The 21,300-nt window shown below is 36.2% G+C and overlaps 6 protein-coding genes across 20 annotated transcripts; all 6 read right to left on the reverse strand.

The window, feature by feature from the left end:
- Positions 1 to 138: 138 nt before the first annotated feature.
- LOC145896158 (acyl-coenzyme A amino acid N-acyltransferase 1-like) lies at positions 139 to 4,884 on the reverse strand. 8 transcript variants are annotated; one of them, XM_082985026.1, is made up of 6 exons: positions 2,635 to 3,112; positions 2,068 to 2,160; positions 1,906 to 2,004; positions 1,707 to 1,807; positions 1,385 to 1,646; positions 139 to 1,023 (listed from the first exon to the last, which is right to left on the reverse strand). In XM_082985026.1, exons 2-6 carry the CDS (start codon positions 2,129 to 2,131, stop codon positions 215 to 217), a joined length of 1,335 nt encoding a protein of 444 aa, XP_082841152.1. In that variant the 5' UTR covers positions 2,132 to 2,160; positions 2,635 to 3,112; the 3' UTR covers positions 139 to 214. The 8 variants fall into 8 exon arrangements, with proteins under 8 accessions (XP_082841152.1, XP_082841149.1, XP_082841151.1 ...); XM_082985027.1 differs by lacking the exons at positions 139 to 1,023; positions 1,385 to 1,646; positions 1,707 to 1,807; positions 1,906 to 2,004 and adding exons at positions 3,538 to 3,930; positions 4,065 to 4,326; positions 4,387 to 4,487; positions 4,606 to 4,704; positions 4,768 to 4,884 and having other exon boundaries at positions 2,153 to 3,381; XM_082985023.1 differs by lacking the exons at positions 1,707 to 1,807; positions 1,906 to 2,004; positions 2,068 to 2,160; positions 2,635 to 3,112 and adding exons at positions 4,387 to 4,487; positions 4,606 to 4,704; positions 4,768 to 4,884.
- LOC145896157 (bile acid-CoA:amino acid N-acyltransferase-like) lies at positions 4,799 to 8,248 on the reverse strand. 5 transcript variants are annotated; one of them, XR_014401667.1, is made up of 7 exons: positions 8,115 to 8,248; positions 7,925 to 8,023; positions 7,684 to 7,784; positions 7,379 to 7,619; positions 6,420 to 7,212; positions 5,743 to 5,844; positions 4,799 to 4,860 (listed from the first exon to the last, which is right to left on the reverse strand). XR_014401667.1 is itself a non-coding variant. In XM_082985020.1 (7 exons), the coding sequence occupies exons 1-7, from the start codon at positions 8,185 to 8,187 to the stop codon at positions 4,855 to 4,857; spliced, it is 1,401 nt and encodes a 466-aa protein (XP_082841146.1). In that variant the 5' UTR covers positions 8,188 to 8,248; the 3' UTR covers positions 4,799 to 4,854. The 5 variants fall into 5 exon arrangements, 3 of the variants coding, with proteins under 3 accessions (XP_082841146.1, XP_082841144.1, XP_082841147.1); XM_082985020.1 differs by having other exon boundaries at positions 6,434 to 7,212; XM_082985018.1 differs by lacking the exon at positions 4,799 to 4,860 and adding an exon at positions 5,457 to 5,585 and having other exon boundaries at positions 5,651 to 5,844; positions 6,434 to 7,212.
- Positions 8,249 to 8,549: 301 nt separating this feature from the next.
- LOC145896160 (bile acid-CoA:amino acid N-acyltransferase-like) lies at positions 8,550 to 11,675 on the reverse strand. 4 transcript variants are annotated; one of them, XM_082985031.1, is made up of 6 exons: positions 10,913 to 11,000; positions 10,738 to 10,836; positions 10,539 to 10,639; positions 10,232 to 10,472; positions 9,103 to 9,872; positions 8,550 to 8,620 (listed from the first exon to the last, which is right to left on the reverse strand). In XM_082985031.1, the coding sequence occupies exons 1-6, from the start codon at positions 10,983 to 10,985 to the stop codon at positions 8,612 to 8,614; spliced, it is 1,293 nt and encodes a 430-aa protein (XP_082841157.1). In that variant the 5' UTR covers positions 10,986 to 11,000; the 3' UTR covers positions 8,550 to 8,611. The 4 variants fall into 4 exon arrangements, with proteins under 4 accessions (XP_082841157.1, XP_082841156.1, XP_082841158.1 ...); XM_082985030.1 differs by lacking the exon at positions 8,550 to 8,620 and adding an exon at positions 11,540 to 11,675 and having other exon boundaries at positions 9,076 to 9,872; positions 10,913 to 10,996; XM_082985032.1 differs by lacking the exon at positions 8,550 to 8,620 and adding an exon at positions 11,540 to 11,605 and having other exon boundaries at positions 9,076 to 9,872; positions 10,913 to 10,954.
- Positions 11,069 to 14,188, reverse strand: LOC145896161 (uncharacterized). The gene is made up of 6 exons (XM_082985035.1): positions 13,986 to 14,188; positions 13,679 to 13,761; positions 13,406 to 13,479; positions 13,077 to 13,254; positions 12,721 to 12,877; positions 11,069 to 12,379 (listed from the first exon to the last, which is right to left on the reverse strand). The coding sequence occupies exons 1-6, from the start codon at positions 14,158 to 14,160 to the stop codon at positions 12,219 to 12,221; spliced, it is 828 nt and encodes a 275-aa protein (XP_082841161.1). The 5' UTR covers positions 14,161 to 14,188; the 3' UTR covers positions 11,069 to 12,218.
- A 59-nt stretch (positions 14,189 to 14,247) lies between these two features.
- LOC145894941 (tRNA (guanine(6)-N(2))-methyltransferase THUMP3-like) lies at positions 14,248 to 15,633 on the reverse strand. The gene has a single exon (XM_082983660.1). The coding sequence runs from the start codon at positions 15,550 to 15,552 to the stop codon at positions 14,338 to 14,340; it is 1,215 nt and encodes a 404-aa protein (XP_082839786.1). The 5' UTR covers positions 15,553 to 15,633; the 3' UTR covers positions 14,248 to 14,337.
- A 1,709-nt stretch (positions 15,634 to 17,342) lies between these two features.
- Positions 17,343 to 20,269, reverse strand: LOC145895416 (uncharacterized). Its single transcript, XM_082984223.1, has 5 exons — positions 20,252 to 20,269; positions 19,802 to 19,894; positions 19,351 to 19,549; positions 18,270 to 18,427; positions 17,343 to 17,948 (listed from the first exon to the last, which is right to left on the reverse strand). Exons 1-5 carry the CDS (start codon positions 20,267 to 20,269, stop codon positions 17,343 to 17,345), a joined length of 1,074 nt encoding a protein of 357 aa, XP_082840349.1.
- Positions 20,270 to 21,300: the final 1,031 nt, after the last annotated feature.

Below are 21,300 nucleotides of genomic sequence, written 5' to 3' on the forward strand. Positions count from 1 at the left end.
ATGAACTAATACAAGTACAATAGTTCAATCAGTAAGGGATTATCTATCACAATAAAAGTCCATGTAAAATCCACACCAATATTAAAAAAAAGTCACAGAAAATTACTGCATATTTTTTACAATTGCTTTTGTGTGCATAAAATTCAACACAGTTTTAAGGCAACGGACAATTTTAGTACACAGTCACTTTAATGTTGTTGAAAAATGCCACAGTTTATAATTTGGAAGTCTTGCTGCTGGCAAGATTTTTTTTCAGAAAATCAATTTGTGGCCCCCAAGATGCCTCCTGTGCTTTGCAGTGCGGTTTTGTGATGCCGCCCCAGTCCAACAAATACACACCAGCTATAGACGTTATTTTGTTGTGTATGCCAAAAGGTGGTTCAACTAAATGGCCTGCACCTGGGTATCGTAAAATCGTGAAGTTAGGATGTTTTGCTTCTTTCAAAAGAAACTCTGCCCAGTTCACATAGTGCTCTGAAGGAACACTTTCATCATTGAGACTTGCGATAAACATGTATGCAACGTCGTGCTGATTTTGAAAATTAAAAATGTAATCATGGTTATTTATCCACTTGTTTTCTACTTTGTGGCATTTAACTGATTCAAAAAATCCCCGCAGACGATTTTTACCCGTTACTTCATAGAGGTCTTGGATCATTGGTTTTATGATTTTGTCCTTGCAGTATATTTTACAAGCTGATGGTTGGAAAGTCCCATTCATCCATATGACACAGGTGACCTTTTGACTGTACTCGGCCAATGCCAATGCAACAGCTGTACTAAAAGATAAACTAAGTATTCCAACACCACGTTGAGCATCCACTGATTTATGGTCGGAGAGGAAGTCTACTGCATGTTCAAAATATTCAAGATGCAACTTGTCTTCAGCATTGACAAATATTTCTGTTGGCAATCCTTCTTCTCCATAAAATGCCAAGGCCATAGTAACAAAACCATGAGAAGATAAAAGTGCTGCCTTAAACTCTAGAGTGCCTGGATAGCCTCCAAAGGTCACAATCACACCTATAAAACATACATAATGTCATCATAGAAAATTGCTTTGTGGAAAAGTATGCATGAAACCATTTCTTGAAATAATACAAACATCTTAAACTCCCAAACCATTTTTTTGGTTTTTAGATTTGAAAAAAGATTAGATTAATTTAGGCTTGTGATAATGTATTAAAATCCCAAAACAGCGATCTGTAGACAGCTCAGATCGATTTATTGAGAGAAAAATATATTTCGCCTAAAACGGCGAAATATACTAATTTACTAATCACATTTAGGCTTGTGATTGTTGTTCCATGATACAGTTTAACTGTAAAGGCAAGATATAATCTTGGTTGTAACCAACATTGAAAATCAATATTTTCAAACCAACCAGGAAAAGGTCCTGGACCGTCAGGAACAAATAAAGCTCCATGTAACCCATGCTGTTTTACTGAAAGTGGAATCCTCTTTGTTCCTTTGGACAAAAGCCAACGGTGGATACATGCAGAAGTGAGTTTAAAACGTTTAAGATCTCCGCAATCCTCCTTTAAGGTTACCATCTCCTTAAGACTGCCAACTGCTATGTCATACACCGTAATTGTCACATTCAAGGGGGTAGTCACATCAATTTTTACAAATCTTTGGTTTTCATACTGTAAAAGCCAGCAATAGCAAAATTGATTTGAAAAATTCAAAAAGGCAAGTCACTATACCTTGTTACTAAAAGACTCTTGCATTGACCAAAACAATCCCATAATGTCAACTCCATTATAGGTCCCACCAAGTGATTGGTCCTTCGACAAGTCAATGCAACCTAATTGAATGATTGCAAAAACAAAAAAAGATTTTCGCCATTGTAATGCACATGAGAAAAATATGGTCAAGTACTTTTTGTGAAAAATTAGATTGCACCTGTGGAGTCTGTCTTGTAAAGTGCTAAACTTTCAAACATATTCCCATTATCAATGATAGCATGTCCATGCAATGTCACTATCTTGTCCGGGGGTAAACCTGTGAAGCAGAAAACATGGCATGTAAACCTGGTGTTGATTTATGTACTATGTTTTGTACAACCTTGGATTCCAATTTTTATCTTTTCATCACACATACTGTTTGTGGGACAGCTAATAACAGCCATGATTTGCCTACTATTTGTATGAGCTAATCCTAGAAAGATGTGAAAAGGTTTTGGAAGTGAGTATGAACATTGCACAGAAATAAGGATTGATGCAGTGATACATTGACAAGTATAACATAATTATGAACATTGAGACAACACTTGGGGTTGATTTGTTTCAAATATTTTTAACCTTTGTTTCATTCATTAAGCATTTCCAAGCCATTTTAAATCATTCTGGTGATGCATTTCAAAACAAAAAATATACAGTGCTAAATTAGAATCACAATGCTCACCACTGGTTTGCACTTTTTATATGAAAACAGGTTAACAACAAGATACACACAGATATGACATCGTAATGCAAAACAGCAGTTGAACTTTTTATATTCATTCATGTTATCCTTTTTTTTGCAGCCAGAATGCCAATAAAATTGGCAAATATTGTACCATGCACATAAAATGTTCACTACCCATTTGCAATACAATTTGATTGTTTAAAATTTTACACCTATTTCACTTACAGCGAACAAGGCAAATAACCTTAAAATGAGGACAATAATCAACACATATATTTGCATCTTTGATCAATATTTTGATGTTAGAAAACCAATGTTTTCTTTTGAGGAAAGCAATCAATTTGTCGTTTCAAGTGTGGTCTTGACTTCGGCAGTTTGGAATTTTAGTGTCACCCCAACTAAGCATTTGCTCAACCTTCATTGTGGTCAAACCATTGTGAACATTATGGACAGTTCAAGCAAATGGCCAGTTCCAGCATAGCAACAAATAGAATAGTTTGGATGTTTTCCAGGAAACTATTCACCTCTATTACTCACTTTATCAATAAACTTCACATCGCCAAGAATATACATGTACTGTATGATAATGTGAATATGCCAACATCTCTGCTTGCATCAACAGTCTTGTGTACATAAAATTCAACACAGTTTTAAGGCAACGGATACTTTTAGTACACAGTCATTTTAATGTTGTTGAAAAGAAAGCCACTGTTTATAATTTAGAAGTCTGGTTGCTTGCAAGATTTTTTTTCAGAAAATCAATTTGTGGCCCCCAAGAAGCCTCCTGTGCTTTGCAGTGCGGTTTTGTGATGCCGCCCCAGTCCAACAAATACACACCAGCTAAAGACGTTATTTTGTTGTGCATGCCATAAGGTGGTTCAACTAAATGGCCTGCACCTGGGTAACGCAAAATCATGAAGTTTGGATGTTTTGCTTCTTTCAAAAGAAACTCTGCCCAGTTCACATGGTGCTCTGAAGGAAGAATTTCATCATTAAGACTTGCGATAAACATGTATGCAACGTCGTGCTGATTTTGAAAATTAAAAATGTAATCATGGTTATTTATCCACTTGTTTTCTACTTTGTGGCATTTAACTGATTCAAAAAATCCCCGCAGACGATTTTTACCCATTACTCCATAGAGGTCTTGGATCATTGGTTTTATGATTTTGTCCTTGTAGTAAATTTTACAAGCTGATGGCTGGAAAGTCCCATTCATCCATATGACACAGGTGACCTTTTCGCAGTACTCGGCCAATGCCAATGCAACAGCTGTACTAAAAGACAAACTAATTATTCCAACACCATGTTGAGCATCCACTGATTTATGGTCGGAGAGGAAGTCTACTGCATGTTCAAAATATTCAAGATGCAACTTGTCTTCAGCATTGACAAATATGTCTGTTGGCAAACCTTCTTCCCCATAAAATGCCAAGGCCATAGTAACAAAACCATGAGAAGATAAAAGTGCTGCCTTAAACTCTAGAGTGCCCGGATAGCTTTTAAAGGTCACAATCACACCTATAAAACATAATAGCTTTAACAATTTCTTGAAATAATGCAAACATCTTTGAAATAATGATACATTTTAACTATAAAGGCAAGATATAATCTTGGTTGTAACCAACATTGAAAATCAATATTTTCAAACCAACCAGGAAAAGGTCCAGGACCGTCAGGAACAAATAAAGCTCCATGTAACCCATGCTGTTTTACTGAAAGTGGAATCCTCTTTGTTCCTTTGGACAAAAGCCAACGGTGGATACATGCAGAAGTGAGTTTAAAACGTTTAAGATCTCCACAATCCTCCTTTAAGGTTACCATCTCCTTAAGACTACCAACTGTTATGTCATACACCGTAATTGTCACATTCAAGGGGGTTGTCACATCAATTTTTACAAATCTTTGGTTTTCATACTGTAAAAGCCAGCAATAGCAAAATTGATTCAAAAAATTCAAAAAGGCAAGTCACTATACCTTGTTACTGAAAGACTCTTGCATTGACCAAAACAATCCCATAGGGTCAACTCCATTATACGTCCCACCAAGTGATTGGTCCTTCGACAGGTCAATGCAACCTAATTGAATGATTGCAAAAACAAAAAAAGATTAATTTTCACCATTGTAATGCACATGAGAAAAATATGGTCAAGTACTTTTTGTGGAAAACGGCAAGGGTTAACAGTTGTATTGCACCTGTGGAGTCTGTCTTGTAAAGTGCTAAACTTTCAAACATATTCCCATTATCACTGATAGCATGTCCATGCAATGTCACTATCTTGTCCTGGGGTAAACCTGTGAAGCAGAAAACATGGCATGCAAACCTGGTGTTGATTTATGTACTATGTTTTGTACAACCTTGGATTCCAATTTTTATCTTTTCATCACACATACTGTTTGTGGGACAGTTAATAACAGCCATGATTTGCCTACTATTTGTAAGAGCTAATCCTAGAAAGATGTGAAAAGGTTTTGGAAGTGAGTATGAACATGGCACAGAAATAAGGATTGATGCAGTGATACATTGACAAGTATAACATAATTATGAACAGTGAGACAACACTTGGGGTTGATTTGTTTCAAATATTTTTAACCTTTGTTTCATTCTTTATGCATTTCCAAGCCATTTTAAATCATTCTGGCGATGCATTTCAAAACAAAAAATATACAGTGCTAAATTAGAATCACAATGCTCACCACTGGTTTGCATTTTTTAGATGAAAACAGGTTAACAACAAGATACACGCAGATATGACATTATAATGCAAAACAGCAACTTTTATAAACTTTTTATATTCATTCATGTCATTCTTTTTTTTGCAGCCAGAATGCCAATAAAATTGGCAAATATTGAACCATGCACACAAAATGTTCTCTACCCATTTGCAGTATAATTTGATTGTTTAAAATTTTACACCTATTTCACTTACAACAAACAAGGCAAATAACCTTAAAATGAGGACAATAATCAACACATATATTTGCATCTTTGATCAATATTTTGATGTTAGAAAACCAATGTTTTCTTTGAGGAAAGCAATCAATTTGTCGTCTCAGGTTTGGTCTTGACTTCAGCAGTTTGGAATTTTAGTGTCACCCCAACCAAGGAATTGCTCAACCTTCATTGTGGTCAAACCATTGTGAGCGCCATGTACAGTTCAAGCAAATGGCCAGTTCTAGCATCGCAACAAATAGGATAGTTTGGATGTTTTCCAGCAAACTATTCACCTCTATTACTCACTTTATCAATAAACTCCGCCATTGCCAAGAATATACATGTACTGTATGATATTGTGAATATGCCAACATCTCCGCTTGCATCAACTGTCTTACCAAGAAATTGATAAGTTTTTCAAAGTACTCCAGATGAATCTGGCCCATTCTTGGATCTATTGGCAATACCTGAATTTGTTTGCACTTTGCTTGGTTGTAACCCTGGTGAAACAAATAGGAATTTATACCACATTCGACAAAAAAATGAGTATGCAACTTTTACCTATAATTGTGATATATACTCTTTTATCAAACATGTTTTCGAATTGGAAACTGATGTAAGGCATATTTTGTTTAATTACAAATCATTACTGAAAGATTGTTAAAAACTAAGGAAACACAATTTTTTAATAAACAAACAACATAGATAAATTTACATTCTCTTGTGCTTTTTCATTAAACATGCAGGTAAACATTTTCAACTTAGTAGGTACATCAAAAATACTGCAGTTTTCAGCTAACACTTCAAACAGCAAATCCCAACACTACAATGTGTGAAGAAGGGTGGAGTTTAAAACCTCATACCTCAACACATATTTAGTTTGAGGTACACATTTAGTTTGTTTGAGGCACACATTTGGTTTGAGGTATGATTTCTCATTTAGTTTGCAACGATTTTAGACAATGACAGACAACAAACTATACACAAGCACTTCAGTTGTTGATAATTGCTACAACCTCTTCATTGAGTCAGTTGCAAAATTTTATTAATTACAGTAAAATTGTGACAAACTTACAATTTGCTACCTACAGAATCTTTTAAATTGTCTTCAAGGAATTGTATTTGTTTTCTCCATGAGTGCTCCTGACTTCGACAATGTGGTACAAGTTGACCACCCCAATCCATAACCAAAATTTTAATAAATTGAGTTGTCTTGTTCAGTGGTGCATATGGTGGTTCAATCAAATGTCCGGCTCCAGGGTATCGATAGATTTCATAGTTTGGATGTTTTGCTTGTTTAAGCAGTTTCTCTGCATAGTTAATGTGATGTTCGGATGGTACATTGTCATCTGAGAGTCCAGCAATGAACATATATGCAACATCAAATCTATTTTGAAATTTAAATTGGAAACCGTCAGGCATAATTCCTGGTGTGTTTTCACCATCAACAAAACAGGTTTTGTGCTGTCCCCTCCACACTGATTTTTCCATATCAACATCACTGACTTCCATTGGAATATCTCTTCCTATACTTTGAATTGGACGCACGTTGGGCCTTAAAAGTCCACTGATCCAAATTACACACTTGATTTGATCACAGTACTCTGTCATAGCAAGTGCAATACATGCACTGAAAGAAACAGAAATCACTCCAACACCGTGCTTTAAAACTTTTTCTTCTTGAAGTAAGCGGTTAACAGCAGCTTGGAAATAGTCCATTGGCATTGGGTCATCACTAAAGAGTTTAGGAACCTTTGAATCACCATATCCAAATATTGCTATTGTCAATGCTGCAAACCCGTGAGATGCCAATAAAGATGCCTTGTGTTCTATCACGCCTGGTTGTCCACCAAACATCACAATAACTCCTGTAAAGTTAGATTTGAAATGCAGCAGTAACACCTACGAAAATTGCCTTAATTTTAATTTTATAGATACGATGCTTTAGATAATATTGAGACGTCGAATGGTGATCACACATAACCTGCTGTTAATTAGGCCAGCTTTAAAAAGTTGTTAAATATGTTTACACACCTGGATATGGTCCTGGACCAATAGGAACAAACAAAGTACCAAGAACACCATCTTTTTCAGGTGTTAATTGTATCCGAATTGTATTTTTAGACATAAACCATCTGTTAATAGTGCATGATTGCAACTCCACAACTGAAGTTTTATTGATTTCTTCTAGGTTTAGTAGTTCAACATCAAACACTTTGATAACCACAGGCAAAGGTGTTGTCACAATAGATTTACTGAATCGTGCATGTGGATACTGTATGAATAAAATTAAAATTTATTGGCATCAATTCTCAAATTAGTGTTTCCAAGTTTTTTGCCTTATTTTGCGTGGACGCCTTCATGGACCAAAATATTCCCATTTGATCACATCCAGTGTAGGTGCCTCCCAGTGAGTGGTCTGTAGCCATGTTAATTGCCCCTGTGGAGTCAAATTGAAATCAACAATAGGTTTAGCAACTTACATTGAATTTTGCACAACAATCAAATATATTGTTGATTAACTGTTTATTGCTGCTGTTCAAGATAAAGTTTTTTCTTCAGTAGGGTTGACGTACCGACCTGATTCGCTACTATTGAAAACAGCACAGCTCTCAAACCTTATTCCATTATCAAATACAGCACAAGCATGAATAGTGTGGACATGACAGTCTTGCAAACCTATATTTTGACAAAGAAGTTTTATAGCAACAGAAATGACTTTTGAAAATACTTAATAAAGAAAGGACAACCAGCGCAAACCAACACTTACCTGATATATTAATGGTGATCTTTTCATCTGACATGCTGTCAGTTGGACAGTGTATTTGTGCCTTTGTACTCATTCTGTCTCTTTTCTTCCTTGATTTACATGTGGGCAAAAAAAAACAGCAAATTACCAAAATGTTACTCCAGCTAATGTTTTTTCTGTTACTGCAGTACAACACATGCAGTTGTAGGCAAACACTCGCCAAACTCTGGGGCTTCAGCAAACAAAAGTTAATATTTAACCATTTTATTTCATCTGGTATGCAGAACTTTAGATTTAGATCTAACACCTCTGAATGGCTTACTTCAGTCTATTATTATTTTCTTGTGCAATAAAGAGGCATGTGAGTGTTTTCCCCTAATGGTGGTATGAAATTACAACCACACATCCCCATTAGGTTTAAAGGCTAGGAAATTTTGTACTGTTATTACCTGGTTTACATTTTCAAAATATCAACAGGAGTTGTGTTAAATATATATGCAAAACTAATATGTCACTGTTCAGGTTTGCTGTGAGGAAATAGTAAAAAGTTACACTCTCGCATGATAATTATAATGGGGTAGATATGTCTCAATACAACACTATTCAACGTGCACAAATGATTTTCAAAAAACATCATATGACACACACAGCAATGACAGGCGTTAAACGCAATCGATTCATTCATATACTGTTCAAAGGTTTTTTTGGGGAAATGTTTTTTGAATCTTTATTATTTGTCAAACAGTTTTCAAAAATTTGTACATAATGAATGCCTTCTGTATGGCTCACATAATTTTTCAATTGATTTCAAAATTACTTTGCTGGACAAGCCTTTCACCCTCTCAATGGTGGTAAAATTGCTTTCACAAACAAAAAAGCATTTTCTAAAATATATGAAATTATGTGTGTCGTAGTTTGGTAACACATCACAACAAAAGTTAAATACTGTTCAAAGGAAGCATATATAAAAAAAAATTATTACTCACAGTTTGCTACCTACAGAACCTACTAAATTTGTTTCAAGGAATTGTATCTGTTTTTTCCATGAGTGCTCCTGACTTCGACAATGTGGAACATGTTGACCACCCCAATCCACTAACATGATGTTCATAAATTGAGTTTTCTTGTTCAGTGGTGCGTATGGTGGTTCAATCAAATGTCCAGCTCCAGGGTATCGATAGATTTCATAGTTTGGATGTTTTGCTTGTTTAAGCAGCTTCTCTGCATAGTTAATGTGATGTTCGGATGGTACATTTTCATCTGAGAGTCCAGCAATGAACATATATGCAACATCAAATCTATTTTGAAATTTAAATTGGAAACCGTCAGGCATAATTCCTGGTGTGTTTTCACCATCAACATATCTGAATGTGTGCTGTCCCCTAAACACTGATTTTTCCATGTCAAGATCAAAATTTGTTGGTAGAATTTCCCTTTCTTTACTTTCAATTGAGCGGTGCCCCGGCCTCAAAAATCCACTAATCCAAACTACACACTTGACCTGCTCACAACACTCAGCCATGGCAAGAGCAATACTGGCACTAAAAGAGACAGAAATCACTCCAACACCATTTTTTGAAACTTTTTCTTCCTCAAGAAGCCGGTTAATAGCAGCTTGATAATAGTCCAATTGCAATGGGTCCACTGAAAAATAATTAGGTACACCAAAATCTCCATTTCCAAAAATGGCTATTGTCATTGCTGCGAAACCATGAGATGCCAATAAAGATGCTTTGTGTTCTATGACGCCTGGTTGACCACCAAACATTACAATGACTCCTGCAATAAGAGTTTTTTAAGTTATTGCATGTAACAGGTAAAAAATTACTTTCAACAATACAAGTAAAAGCACAAGTATCATCTGTTTTCCAAAACAATCAACTCAGTTCCTCATGGACAGTATGTTTGTTTCCGAAATGCGATACCATAATTCATCTAAATATCCACTAAAATACCTAGTCTAAATGTCTGAAACATAACACTTATTCGTATTGCATTTCACTCACAAATGCAAATAGGGATGAGACCTTTTAGGTCGAAACAGTGGCCATCTGTCTGCAGCAATACATCAGAAAAAATATGTTTTTTTATTGAAAGCGAAATAAACAAAGAAACAGCCTGGAATTAACTTTACACACCTGGATATGGTCCTGGGCCATCAGGGACAAACAAAGTACCAAGAACACCATCTTTTTCGGGTGTTAATTGTATCCGAAGAGTTTTTTTGGCCATAAACCATCTGTTAATAGTGCATGATTGCAACTCGAGTACTGAAGTTTTGTTGATTTCTTCTAAAGTTGGTAGTTCAACATCAAACACTTTGATAACCACAGGCAAAGGTGTTGTCACAATGGATTTACTGAATCTTGCATGTGGATACTGTATGAATAAAATTATAATTTATTGGCATCAATTCTCAAATTAGGGTTTCCAATTTTTTTTTGCCTTATTTTGCGTTGAAGCCTTCATAGACCAAAATATTCCCATTTGATCACATCCAGTGTAGGTGCCTCCCAGTGAGTGGTCTGTAGCCATGTTAATTGCTCCTGTGGTGTCAAATAAAAACCATAAGCAATTTTTTTGAATAATTAAAGCTCTTTATTAACATGCTAAAATTTCTTTTGCAGAAGCCAAGTGTACCAACCTGAATTGCTGCTTCTGAAAACAGCACAGCTCTCAAACTTTATTCCATTATCAAATACAGCACAAGCATAAATAGTATGGACTTGGTATGCCTTCAAACCTACAGTTTTGGAAAAATAAAAATTCTTTTTTTGTTAGGGGGATTCTGAATACATGAAAGTACAGCCAACACTTACCTAAAATATTGATGCTAATTTTTTCATCGGACATGCTGTCAGCTGGACAGAGAATTTGTGGTTTGACACTCATTCTGTCTGTATCTTTATTGGATGTGCATTAAAACTTTAAATCAGCAACTACATTCACTAAACACTAGTGTGACTGAATAATGTTCAAATAAAGCAGATTTATTTTACTGCAGTGCTCAGCAACACATGCCGGTCGGCTATGTAAACAAGCTTGGCAAACGGCCTGGGGCTTAAACAAACAAAAAGGTTAATATATAATCAGTTTACTGGTGTTTGTCTAGCATTCATTCTATTGCAACAGTACACCCCAGAATCTTGCATATGGATGCTGGCAACAGTAAAATTTCAATTTATTGTGACAGTCTACAGTAACCTAGCTTTATCACTGACACCTAACAGGTTAAGGCAGTAATAATGGTTGCAGCTCACTTAACATTATTGGCCCTAATACTTCTGTCTATCATATTGGCTGTATTGATGATTATATGCTTGCACATAAATTGTTTCCAAAAGAGTACTTTGTATGTTAAAATTATAAATCGGGGCAACGCTACCATTAAAATTATTTAATTGTAAATTACAAGTGAATGTTGGTTAAAAATTTGAGTTGCTTACCTGTGATAGGTAACGAACAATTGCAGACTTGTGTCACATTTTATCAAACTAAAATGTCAGTGTTTGCATTTTCTGAAAACTAAATAATGCAAGAATTACTGTAGTCATTGTTATGGCTTTATCAGTCAAGTACTATTGTCCAAATACATTATTTTTTAGCTGACTTGGCAGAAAATAGTGTTGAAATAACAATGAAAAAAGTGGAAGTACCGCATACAAAATGAAAACAGGTGATACAGCAAAGTTGTAACTAAAAAATTTAAGGTAGAAATGATGAAAATTAACAAATTATTTTGGCTCAAATTTCATCAAATAACAAAACAAGTGATTCAGTAGATGGTTGATGTAAAGACGTATTGAACACAACAAAATATAAATGCAAGGGAACTGCATACACATAGACATGATTATACAGTCATACGCACAATTATAAGCATTTTTTAAGTATTATACATGTAAAATAAGGAGGTGCCAATACAACCAAAATGTGCATGGTGAGTACAATGGGGTAAAATGTCCATGCAGCATCTTGATGACAAATGCTTACTCACCTAATTAATTTGTATACATAGTGCATATATATGGAGTGTGTACATGTTAATTGCACTAGCAGATGTGCTATATTGCTAATACAACGCAAAGTATAAAGTCTGCAAATTTTGTTTCCATGATTTCTGTTTCAGCAACAGACAAGCTTTTGCGAACCGGTAAAGACTTGGCTTGGTGCCAGCACTTTTCGCTCTGCCACATAACCAGCTTCCACACAAACCATGAGCTTGTAACCTTCACTATCAAAATCTGACATAGCTGCAGCTTTCTCTGACCAAGGATTCCATAGCACTGGAAAATTGTGGAGAAGTAAATAAACAAAGTAAAACAAGTAAGTTTATGCAAAATAAGTATATTACTTTATTGAACAATAACTTTTTGGTGGGTATTTCTGCGAAAAAATAGATGCCTATTTGCAATAGTTATGTGCCGCTCTCTTAACATTTAAATGCCTCTTATACAAACCACATAACATTGTCCAGTGAGGGAAATGACACAGGTTATAATGTGACAATAAAAGTGCATTTTCATGCGAAATGGAAAAAGAACGACTACTGAAACTGCCCCATACCATAAGTATATACCACATAATATTACACATTATCAATAGTAAACAAAAGGTTAACACTTACCTGTATCAGGCAAATTGCACTTTTCAATTTTTACATTGCCATCAGGTGTGGAAACAAGGTGTCCATCAACATTTCCTGCATTTTTGTAAACTGAATCCACATTTTGATCTATCACAATTTCCTTCCGATCCTCTTTCATGTTGTCAACATTTGTGAGCTACGATTAAACAAAATTACATGTGGAGATTAAAACATAGACAACTATAATGTTGATTAGTTGAAACAAACAAACAAAAATACTAATTAAAACCATGTTTCTGACAAATATATGTACAAACCAGTACACAAACAATGAAAAATATATGCGTAATATATATAGCTTCTTAAAATATGTATTTTTATGCACCATAACCAACCTTGTCATGGTAAAGGCAGCCATGAAACCCAATGACTTTGGTTTTGCTAATATCAGGAACTTTCAGATATGTGTGTAATAAAGTAGTAAAGTCGAATTCTGTGGATCCAGTGTTGATTATGCTTAATTCTGTTGTCATCTCATCTTTTTTAATTGCCACTTTATACTTCAGCATGAAGCTGTAGATAAACATGGACAATCAACAGGTATGAAAACACAACAAATCATATTAGACAGTGTGTGGAAAATACTTAAATTTGATAGGTAAATGTCAAACAAGCAACAGAATAGTATGTCATCATATATTTAATTCCTGCTGTCACAACCCACCAGTGATTCCACATTGCTTTTGTGACATCATTCTCTTTAAGGTAGAACACAATGCTTGCATGATCTGAAGATTCCTGTTCACAAGACGTTGAAAAATACAATGCACAACTTTTTGCATAAATCTTTTTAAGCAACTGTTAACAAATCAATTCAATTTTGCACAAAAATATTCTAATATGTATGAACAATAAACATGCAAAAAAAAGCATGGATAAAACCATAAGGTTCAGGCGCCCAAATCAACAAGCACCAAGTCTACTTTCAGGGACAAACCTGTTTGGATCCCTCTTCCACCGACCACCAAGACGTCCTGGCAAATCCATGTTGTGGGCCATTTGACCAAGGCCCAAAGTTTGCTGTAAAAACAAAAACTAAATTCAAAAGCAACTCTGAGGCCACATATTTGATAAATAATGCCCCATCATAAGTTAACCCCCAGTAATAGTTTGTGACAAACCAGCAATACAGTCGTTAGGTGCCCAAACACGGCTAACGTCCATAGTTTTATCCCAAGCAATTGTTAATGGCCAAAGTTTCAATCAATAATTACAGTAAAAAATTATGTCTCAGAGCTACTTACGGAACACAACAGGAATTCCTCCGCGAACAGCTTTTGATCCATCCATTTTGCTGGTTGAGCTTACATAAAGCTTTTCTTTGCCATTGCAAATCCAAGATATAACTGTTGCACCAAAAAGGTGCACTTTAAAACTATTATTTTCATCAGTTTTTAATGTTACTATATGGTCAGACATAATTTCAGATGATTGCAACGATTCGTAATAACCTGAACAATAACAAAGTGTTAGCATTACAAATATTGGTTTTAAAACACTGTTGCCACTCTGTATAAAGTCCGAATGAGTGTTTAATCAATAACCTTCGACATAGCACAGTAACTTCCTTTTTTGAAACCAATTTACAACAAATGCTCACACAACCACATCTTTCACATGCTGTAAAGTACGCTGCAGCAAATAGATACCGGCACGTAACCCCCCAATATTAATATAGTGAGATTGTTTCACCTTCCAGAGTGAGTTTACTTTTGCAATTGCATTGGTGATTGATCGTTTATCATGTGTCAATAAGCAAGCCCTGCCTGTTTTCAGTCGTGAAACACGTGCCAGCTCATGCAAAAAACTTGGATAAAGTTTGCGGTTATCGGCATGCGAGCCAATTCTTTTTCCAAATGGCAAATCAGATACACTGACATCAATACTAGCAGTCCTCCAAGGCATTGAGGTTGCATCCCACTGCAAAACGTCTATGGGAAATTTAGCTGTGGCACACTCCTTGTTAAGATGCTTTATATTGCTTGCTGCTCGGACAATAGCAGGATGGGCATTATCTGCTGCAAGGTAAAATGCTTTGTCCCATTGCGAGACTCCTTCAATGGGAATTGCACCAGTACCACACATCGGATCAATCACAATATCACCTGGCTGGATTTTACAAAGACGCAACATGTTGTGGGCTATAGTCGACTTCAGTGTAGTCTTCCCAAAGTGGCTTATATTGCGATGATGCAAACTCTGAAATGTTAGAGACATGGCAATCATTATTGAATTCGCACCTAATGAAAACAGAAGCTCCATGTTATAGCCTGTAAGATCCACTATCCAGTTTGTGACATCTTGTACAGCCCCACCAAAATGCAAATCTGCTTCTGGTGACGTTACGCATTGAGATTTTCCTACCCTATTCGAAGAGACTCTAAACCTCACTTTGGAATCACTTTTCATGTCGTACCTGTAGGGCACTCGTTTTGGATTGTCTTTCTCCTTAAAAGGTGGTGGTTTGCAATGCAGTAGGTTGAATCTCCAGAGTTCAGTAATATCATTCCAGGGAAGGCCAATAGGAAACTCAGTAAGTTGCTTGATCATTGCATCTTTTTCGCTTGGATACTCATACTTATCGATGTACTTTATAACCACAAACAAGTTATCGACCGAATGCAGTTGATGAAGTTTTGGAATTTCTTTAGGCAACATTTGTATGAAAATTTTCCCTCGGACAAAATCCATCTTTAAATAATCCACGTTTTCTGAAATTTCCTCCATTGCAATTTTCTCAAAGCCTGTCACCACTGTAGCGCCAATTGTTAAGGCGCCATTACAGTCAGTAAAGTTAACAATAAACTCCATCACGCTTTACTGATAGTTTGTAACTCAGTAGATTTTGATTATGTTTAATAAAGTTCTTCTGGCATAATTGTCTGAGCAGTATAACTTCTAAAATAATAAATGAGTTTTGGTAGTCAAATAATTTAATTTTGACAACTTAGCATAACCGAAAAGTGGTTTTCAACCTATGGGTCATGATTCCCACCCAACCGGGACACAAGCACTTGAATTTGAGAACATTAAAAATGTATCTATGTAATGTAAATAAGGTTCAATTGAACAAGAACTAATGTGGTCTTTAGTGCACTTTTTACGCCAGACTGGTTAAAAACAATGGTATGAGCTTTGGCATGCTATTTCTCACTGGATTAGGTGCAACAATACAAAATAAACTGCTTTTCAAAATGGGTTTCTTTAGGGTTGTTCCAGACTATAAATTAGAACACTTTTCTTTCTTCTGTAATAAATTGAAATAAATAAATCTTTATCTGATTCACGCAAATAGAAGTAGGGGCGTCAAAAAATGTATCTTTTTGAAACGAATTTACTAAATGAAAAAACCAACGAATACAAATTCATTTTTTCTGAGTAAACACCATTTTTGCAAAGATTAGTTTGTGACGTTACAATCTTCCATCAATAGAAGTGGGGAATTACCCAATTACAAACCATTTGTTCAACCTACATAGAAATAACAACATTTTAGAATGCATAAATATCACGTAATCGTTAATGAACAGTAAAAAAATAAGTTTATTTAAAGTTTTTGAATTTTATGGTTTAGTACGTTAAACTAAACAAACGGCAGCTTGGTTTTCAGTTCTATAATATTTTTTGTTTTAGAAAATAAACCGACGGAAGGGGCTGGTTTTATGCTGTTCAGAAACCCGGTTAAAAATTATTTAATTTTAATTGTTGTTAGATTTTCGCATTCTTAGTAGCTTATAATATGACGGAATGTTTTTCTTTGGCCAGGCAAAATGCCGCTTTCAATGTCTTAATTTAAAATATTAGCCCGCCCCAAACAGTAGTCCTAGATATTGCACTAAGACAACATGATTCTGAACGATTTTTCTCTTTCATTCGTTAGTTTAACTGAGTCTATAGTGATTATGTTCCGAAGGTGGGAAAACCACCAAATTACGTCACCACAAACGTCGAAGCAAGCTGTAACCTCACACAAAAATTACGTCATTGAATGTATTTATAATGCACTTCGGGAATAGATATTTTTGTCCTATCGAAATAAAATCAGTATGATGGAATTTCCATTCGTACGCTGTCTTAAACAATTACCAGTACCCCAAGTTCCAATCAGTACTCAGTTGTACGACACGCCGAAAGACGTTATTATAAATGGTCATTGAGACTCGATCTCACCCTCCAGATTAGAAGTACTTTTAATGCCTTTAAGAATCGTTTATTTCTTTTGTTCATAAAACATACGTTTTTACAGAAAAGTTCAAATTTCATGAGAAAGAATATTTACAAGGAATGCACTTAATTGTACTGGTATGTTTTAAATGAACACAATAAGTTAAAATGTAGTGATATACTGTTATAGACACATAAATTGTTAGTATTTTCTTGTCGTTTAAAGCAGGACACAGGTGGGCCTTGAGTATTATGGTCTTTGTACAACGCGTACACTGGCCTGCTATTTGAATATATGACTTGAGGAAGCAAATTATTGTACATTTTATACATTATATGCGTATACTATACATTAATAAATTTATAAGAGTCAATCACAAGGCTGTCTTGCAAAATGTATTTCTTTGCTGTGTCGTGGCTTTAATTAACGCTTTTCGTTAAGGGTTGTGAAAACTGGCTCCGTTTATGATGCCGCAGATAACTTGGGACAACACAACTGTCAGAACGGCGTAAAAGTATGCGAATCGGGGATGGTCGTGTCTCAGCTTGTATATTTCACTCATGAAAGTGGACACGGTGGTGAGACAAGCACAGAAGCCAGTGCCAATTGCCGACATTATTATAGCGCCCCAACACACGTCCAGACCAACGCAGTCGGGCTTTACCACTCTCGTGTTAATGACGTGCACCACGGCGAGCACTGTGGCGCCAAGGACATTTGCAAGCAGTGTGCCGAGGGGAAGCTTTATTTTCTCGATTTTGAAACGAGACAACCAATTTCGCAAGCTCGCCCCGAATGGCGCCATTAGCACCGTCATACAAATGGTCTTGCCCAGTTGCGTCGGGTCCACGGCGGCACCGACGATGAGCCCAATGGTTCCCAGGACAAAGAGGAGGCCAACACACACGTCGCCGATTTGTGGCCCCTTTTTGTGAACTTTGTTGCCAATGAGCTTGCCGATGTCTTTGCCGAAATCAACTCCCACCACATAAGAACCAGTAAAGCAGTAGAAACCAACGAACCAGGCGGCTATTGAGAGAACCTGGAATGCACAATGCGGTATATTGAGTTATGGACAAAATATGATGAGTTTTGGATGTATTATTTTGTGGAATCAAATTCGTTCCAAGTTTGGGTTAACAAAACGGAACAAAGATGATATAGTTTTATATATAACTCCCATGTTATAATCATTTATTCTCTTATAAATCATTTGTCATTTTAAATCTTGTAGAAGGTGACTAATACTGCATAATCCTAATTAAAAATCCTTGAGAAGTTGTTTCAACACTTTGAGTAACGGTATTAAAAATGAATCTGAACGCGGTGAAAACGTGCACTTGAAATAGATATTAGTCATCACCTGGGAGTGTGAAAAGGTGGAAGTTTCTCCAATAAGGTTGAGGCTTTGTTGGTGATTCCATTTCGACCAGGTCGTGTAAGATCCGCAGAATCCGGTGGTGAGTCCTTTGTACAACGCGGCAAGGCGTGTCTTGCCCATGGGTGAAGCGTTCAGTGCCCCTGTACATAAAATTACGTTGATTAATGGATGTAAAATATTATTTACGCAGGTATTACTAAATATATGAATTATTTACTAAATATAACGATGAATTGTACAACCAATTGGATACCCCCGGAAAATCTTATTTAAAACCACATATTTATGCCAGAATGTGTTTGTTTACGCATATTCTAGTGCACTTAATGTTTTTCGGGAAAGATGCCAACTTCGAAAACATGATCGAATCCAGCAAAACGAATTCAATTACCCTCGTCATTTCACAAAAGAAATACCACGAGCTTTACTTGACAACGATTTGTTCGTCCTCTCACAAGGCGGTGCATCTGTCAGAAGCCCCAAAGAAATCGGAAACCAAACAATGACAGAACGTTGTGCCTCTTTTATGCCGAAAAATTGCAACCCCAAAAGCCGCTTTAAAGTCTTTGTCCTCATAAATTGACTCAAGACAGAGTTGCGCAAATAATGACTCTGCCGCAGAAGGGCTGAGCAAACCGTGTGTTTTTACTTCTGGGGCAGCAATTGTGTGCTCACGAGTGTTTGCATGAAAACGATCAAACCAACACCCTTTCTTGTCGGCTTTTAATAGATTTTACGTACGTCATGTGCGTTATACAATGGCCCGGACATGCATAACATTAAATTAACATGAACGGACGCTTAGTATTTTTGTGTTGGTAACACCCGTTGGGAAAAACGTGTTCCTTAATATTGTTGTAGGCTTGCTAAAATGCTTTAAATATAATTTTCGGTAAAATTGGAATTCAAGTTAAGAATATTGCACAATAAAAAGATGAAATAATACATCCTGATTACGTTGTTGGTGTATCTATTTAGTGTTTATCTATATATCTCCATTTATATTTAATCTATTTTGTTAAAATACATGTATTTCGAAAAGTTTCGTACATTTATTTCTTACCAAGTACAAAACTTCCGAAAATGTTGGAAAAGAAAGATTGATTCACGAGTTCCCCAGGATCTTCGATTCCGGCTAATTTTCCGAAAATTCGGTCGGTTCCAATCCGGGCCAAACACCCGCACATCGCGAAGAAGCTGACGTCCAGAAAAAGTTGAAAACAAAATGGCGGTTTATAGATTTCTTGAGATTTTAGAAGTTTCTTTTAAATCATTGGAACAAATAAACATGAAGAATATATGCACAGAAACTAACGATGAGATTTATGCCGAAATTAATTTTTCTGCTAAATTTGAAATAAAACATCGCCCGACGCTGATCGTCCACACTCTATGCGAGGTATTTTAAAGAATGTTTGTGTTCAACTAACTAATTTTTGGAAATATTTTAATGAAATCTGCACGACAGTAACACGAGAAGTCGAAAAAACGTAATTTAATAACGTATACCTGACGTGGAGGTACATCTTAAACTGGGACGGAGGCTTTTCTTCACGAACCACGACCCTCCCTTGATTCTGCGCAATTCCATCGAAATCGGACTTTTCCTGACGTAAAAAAACCTTTACAAAATTCCTTGAAATAATCACAAACGAATCCCACGATAATAGTGTTTCCAAAATAATTTAACGCTCGAATCGTGTGATGATAAATGTCCTGGAGTTAGAAAAATGCTATTGGACAAATTCAACTCCACTGAACGTAGAAAAATAGTCAGGTTCGCTGGTTTCTTACTCAGATAGAATTTTACTGAATTTTCCAATAAATATTTCAATAAAGACTGCAACTTATATTACCAGAAAAACAATTAAAATTTCGAACATTTTATATTTTATTGAAGCGTTGAAAGTCCAGAGATAACTGAATTTTACAGAATTTTTTTCAACACAATGAATTTATCCTACCTTGTCGGGGGTGCTCATGATGATTAGTGTTTTAACTTCCGTAACTGAACCGTCTGATCCTGCTGGCTGCCGACTCCATCCCTTTTATACCCGCTGTGCCTGAATATGGCAGCAGATATTGCAAAAAAAAATTCGGTTTCTCCCCTATTACGTCTCTTTGATGTTGCTCAAAAACAACCCGGACTCGATCCTTTTGAGGGAAATTTCTCTTCTTCTGACCAAGACTTTTTTCCCTTGTTCTCTTTCCAGGTGAGCTGTTTAAATTGTGGCATGCATTACTCCACCACAAAACTACGGCTTTGGTTAATTGCTTTAGAGAAGGCCCGACTTCAATCTACCTTTCCCCTTAACTAGTTTCGTATATGGCAAATAATTTGTGGTATAATATAACCTTCAAAATACAACATTGTTTCTTCACAAACAATCTTGGCGAAGAACTTTATTTCCCTGCCCAACATGTACCTGAATACAGATCATAAACAAGAGCGGTTGCGATGTCTGAAAAGGTTGTAGCTATGGTAATACTCTTACTTCGGTACATACGGCAATGTCATCACGCCATTCTTCCATAAACAAGGGATTGGGAATGCAGATAGGGTGCGCATTGTCTGGCGCCTCGTGTCGCGTGTCGCAATAGCAGATCAAAGTGGTCGAGCGATAGTCCCGAAAGCGATAACAGCATAGGGTTATATCAAACATGCGTCTGCGCTGTGTACGCGGTACAAAAGAATGCAAATACGCCCCTCGTGCTTGCCTTTGAAGTAGTTTGTCATTCACCTGCTGGCCCTCACCTTTGCCTAACAAGGTTTTCCAACGTATTCCGCATAGTTTTGATTGCTTGTCTGTGAGTGTTTTTCGAAGTCGCGTCGCGTGGGAATGAGAAGCTTGTCTGATTGCGGCTTCGTTTCAAATTCGAAACACTACCCGTTGTTCTAGCTTTGATCTCTTGCTGCTTCTTTCATCTTGTTGCACTCCGTTTAGTTATGTTAAACCTGTGCCATACCTTGCTGCCACTAAAACTGGATAACGAAATGCCAGTGTAAGATATT

This window comes from Ascidia mentula, chromosome 3 (assembly GCF_947561715.1).
Source record: "Ascidia mentula chromosome 3, kaAscMent1.1, whole genome shotgun sequence".
Taxonomy (NCBI): Eukaryota; Metazoa; Chordata; class Ascidiacea; order Phlebobranchia; family Ascidiidae; genus Ascidia; species Ascidia mentula.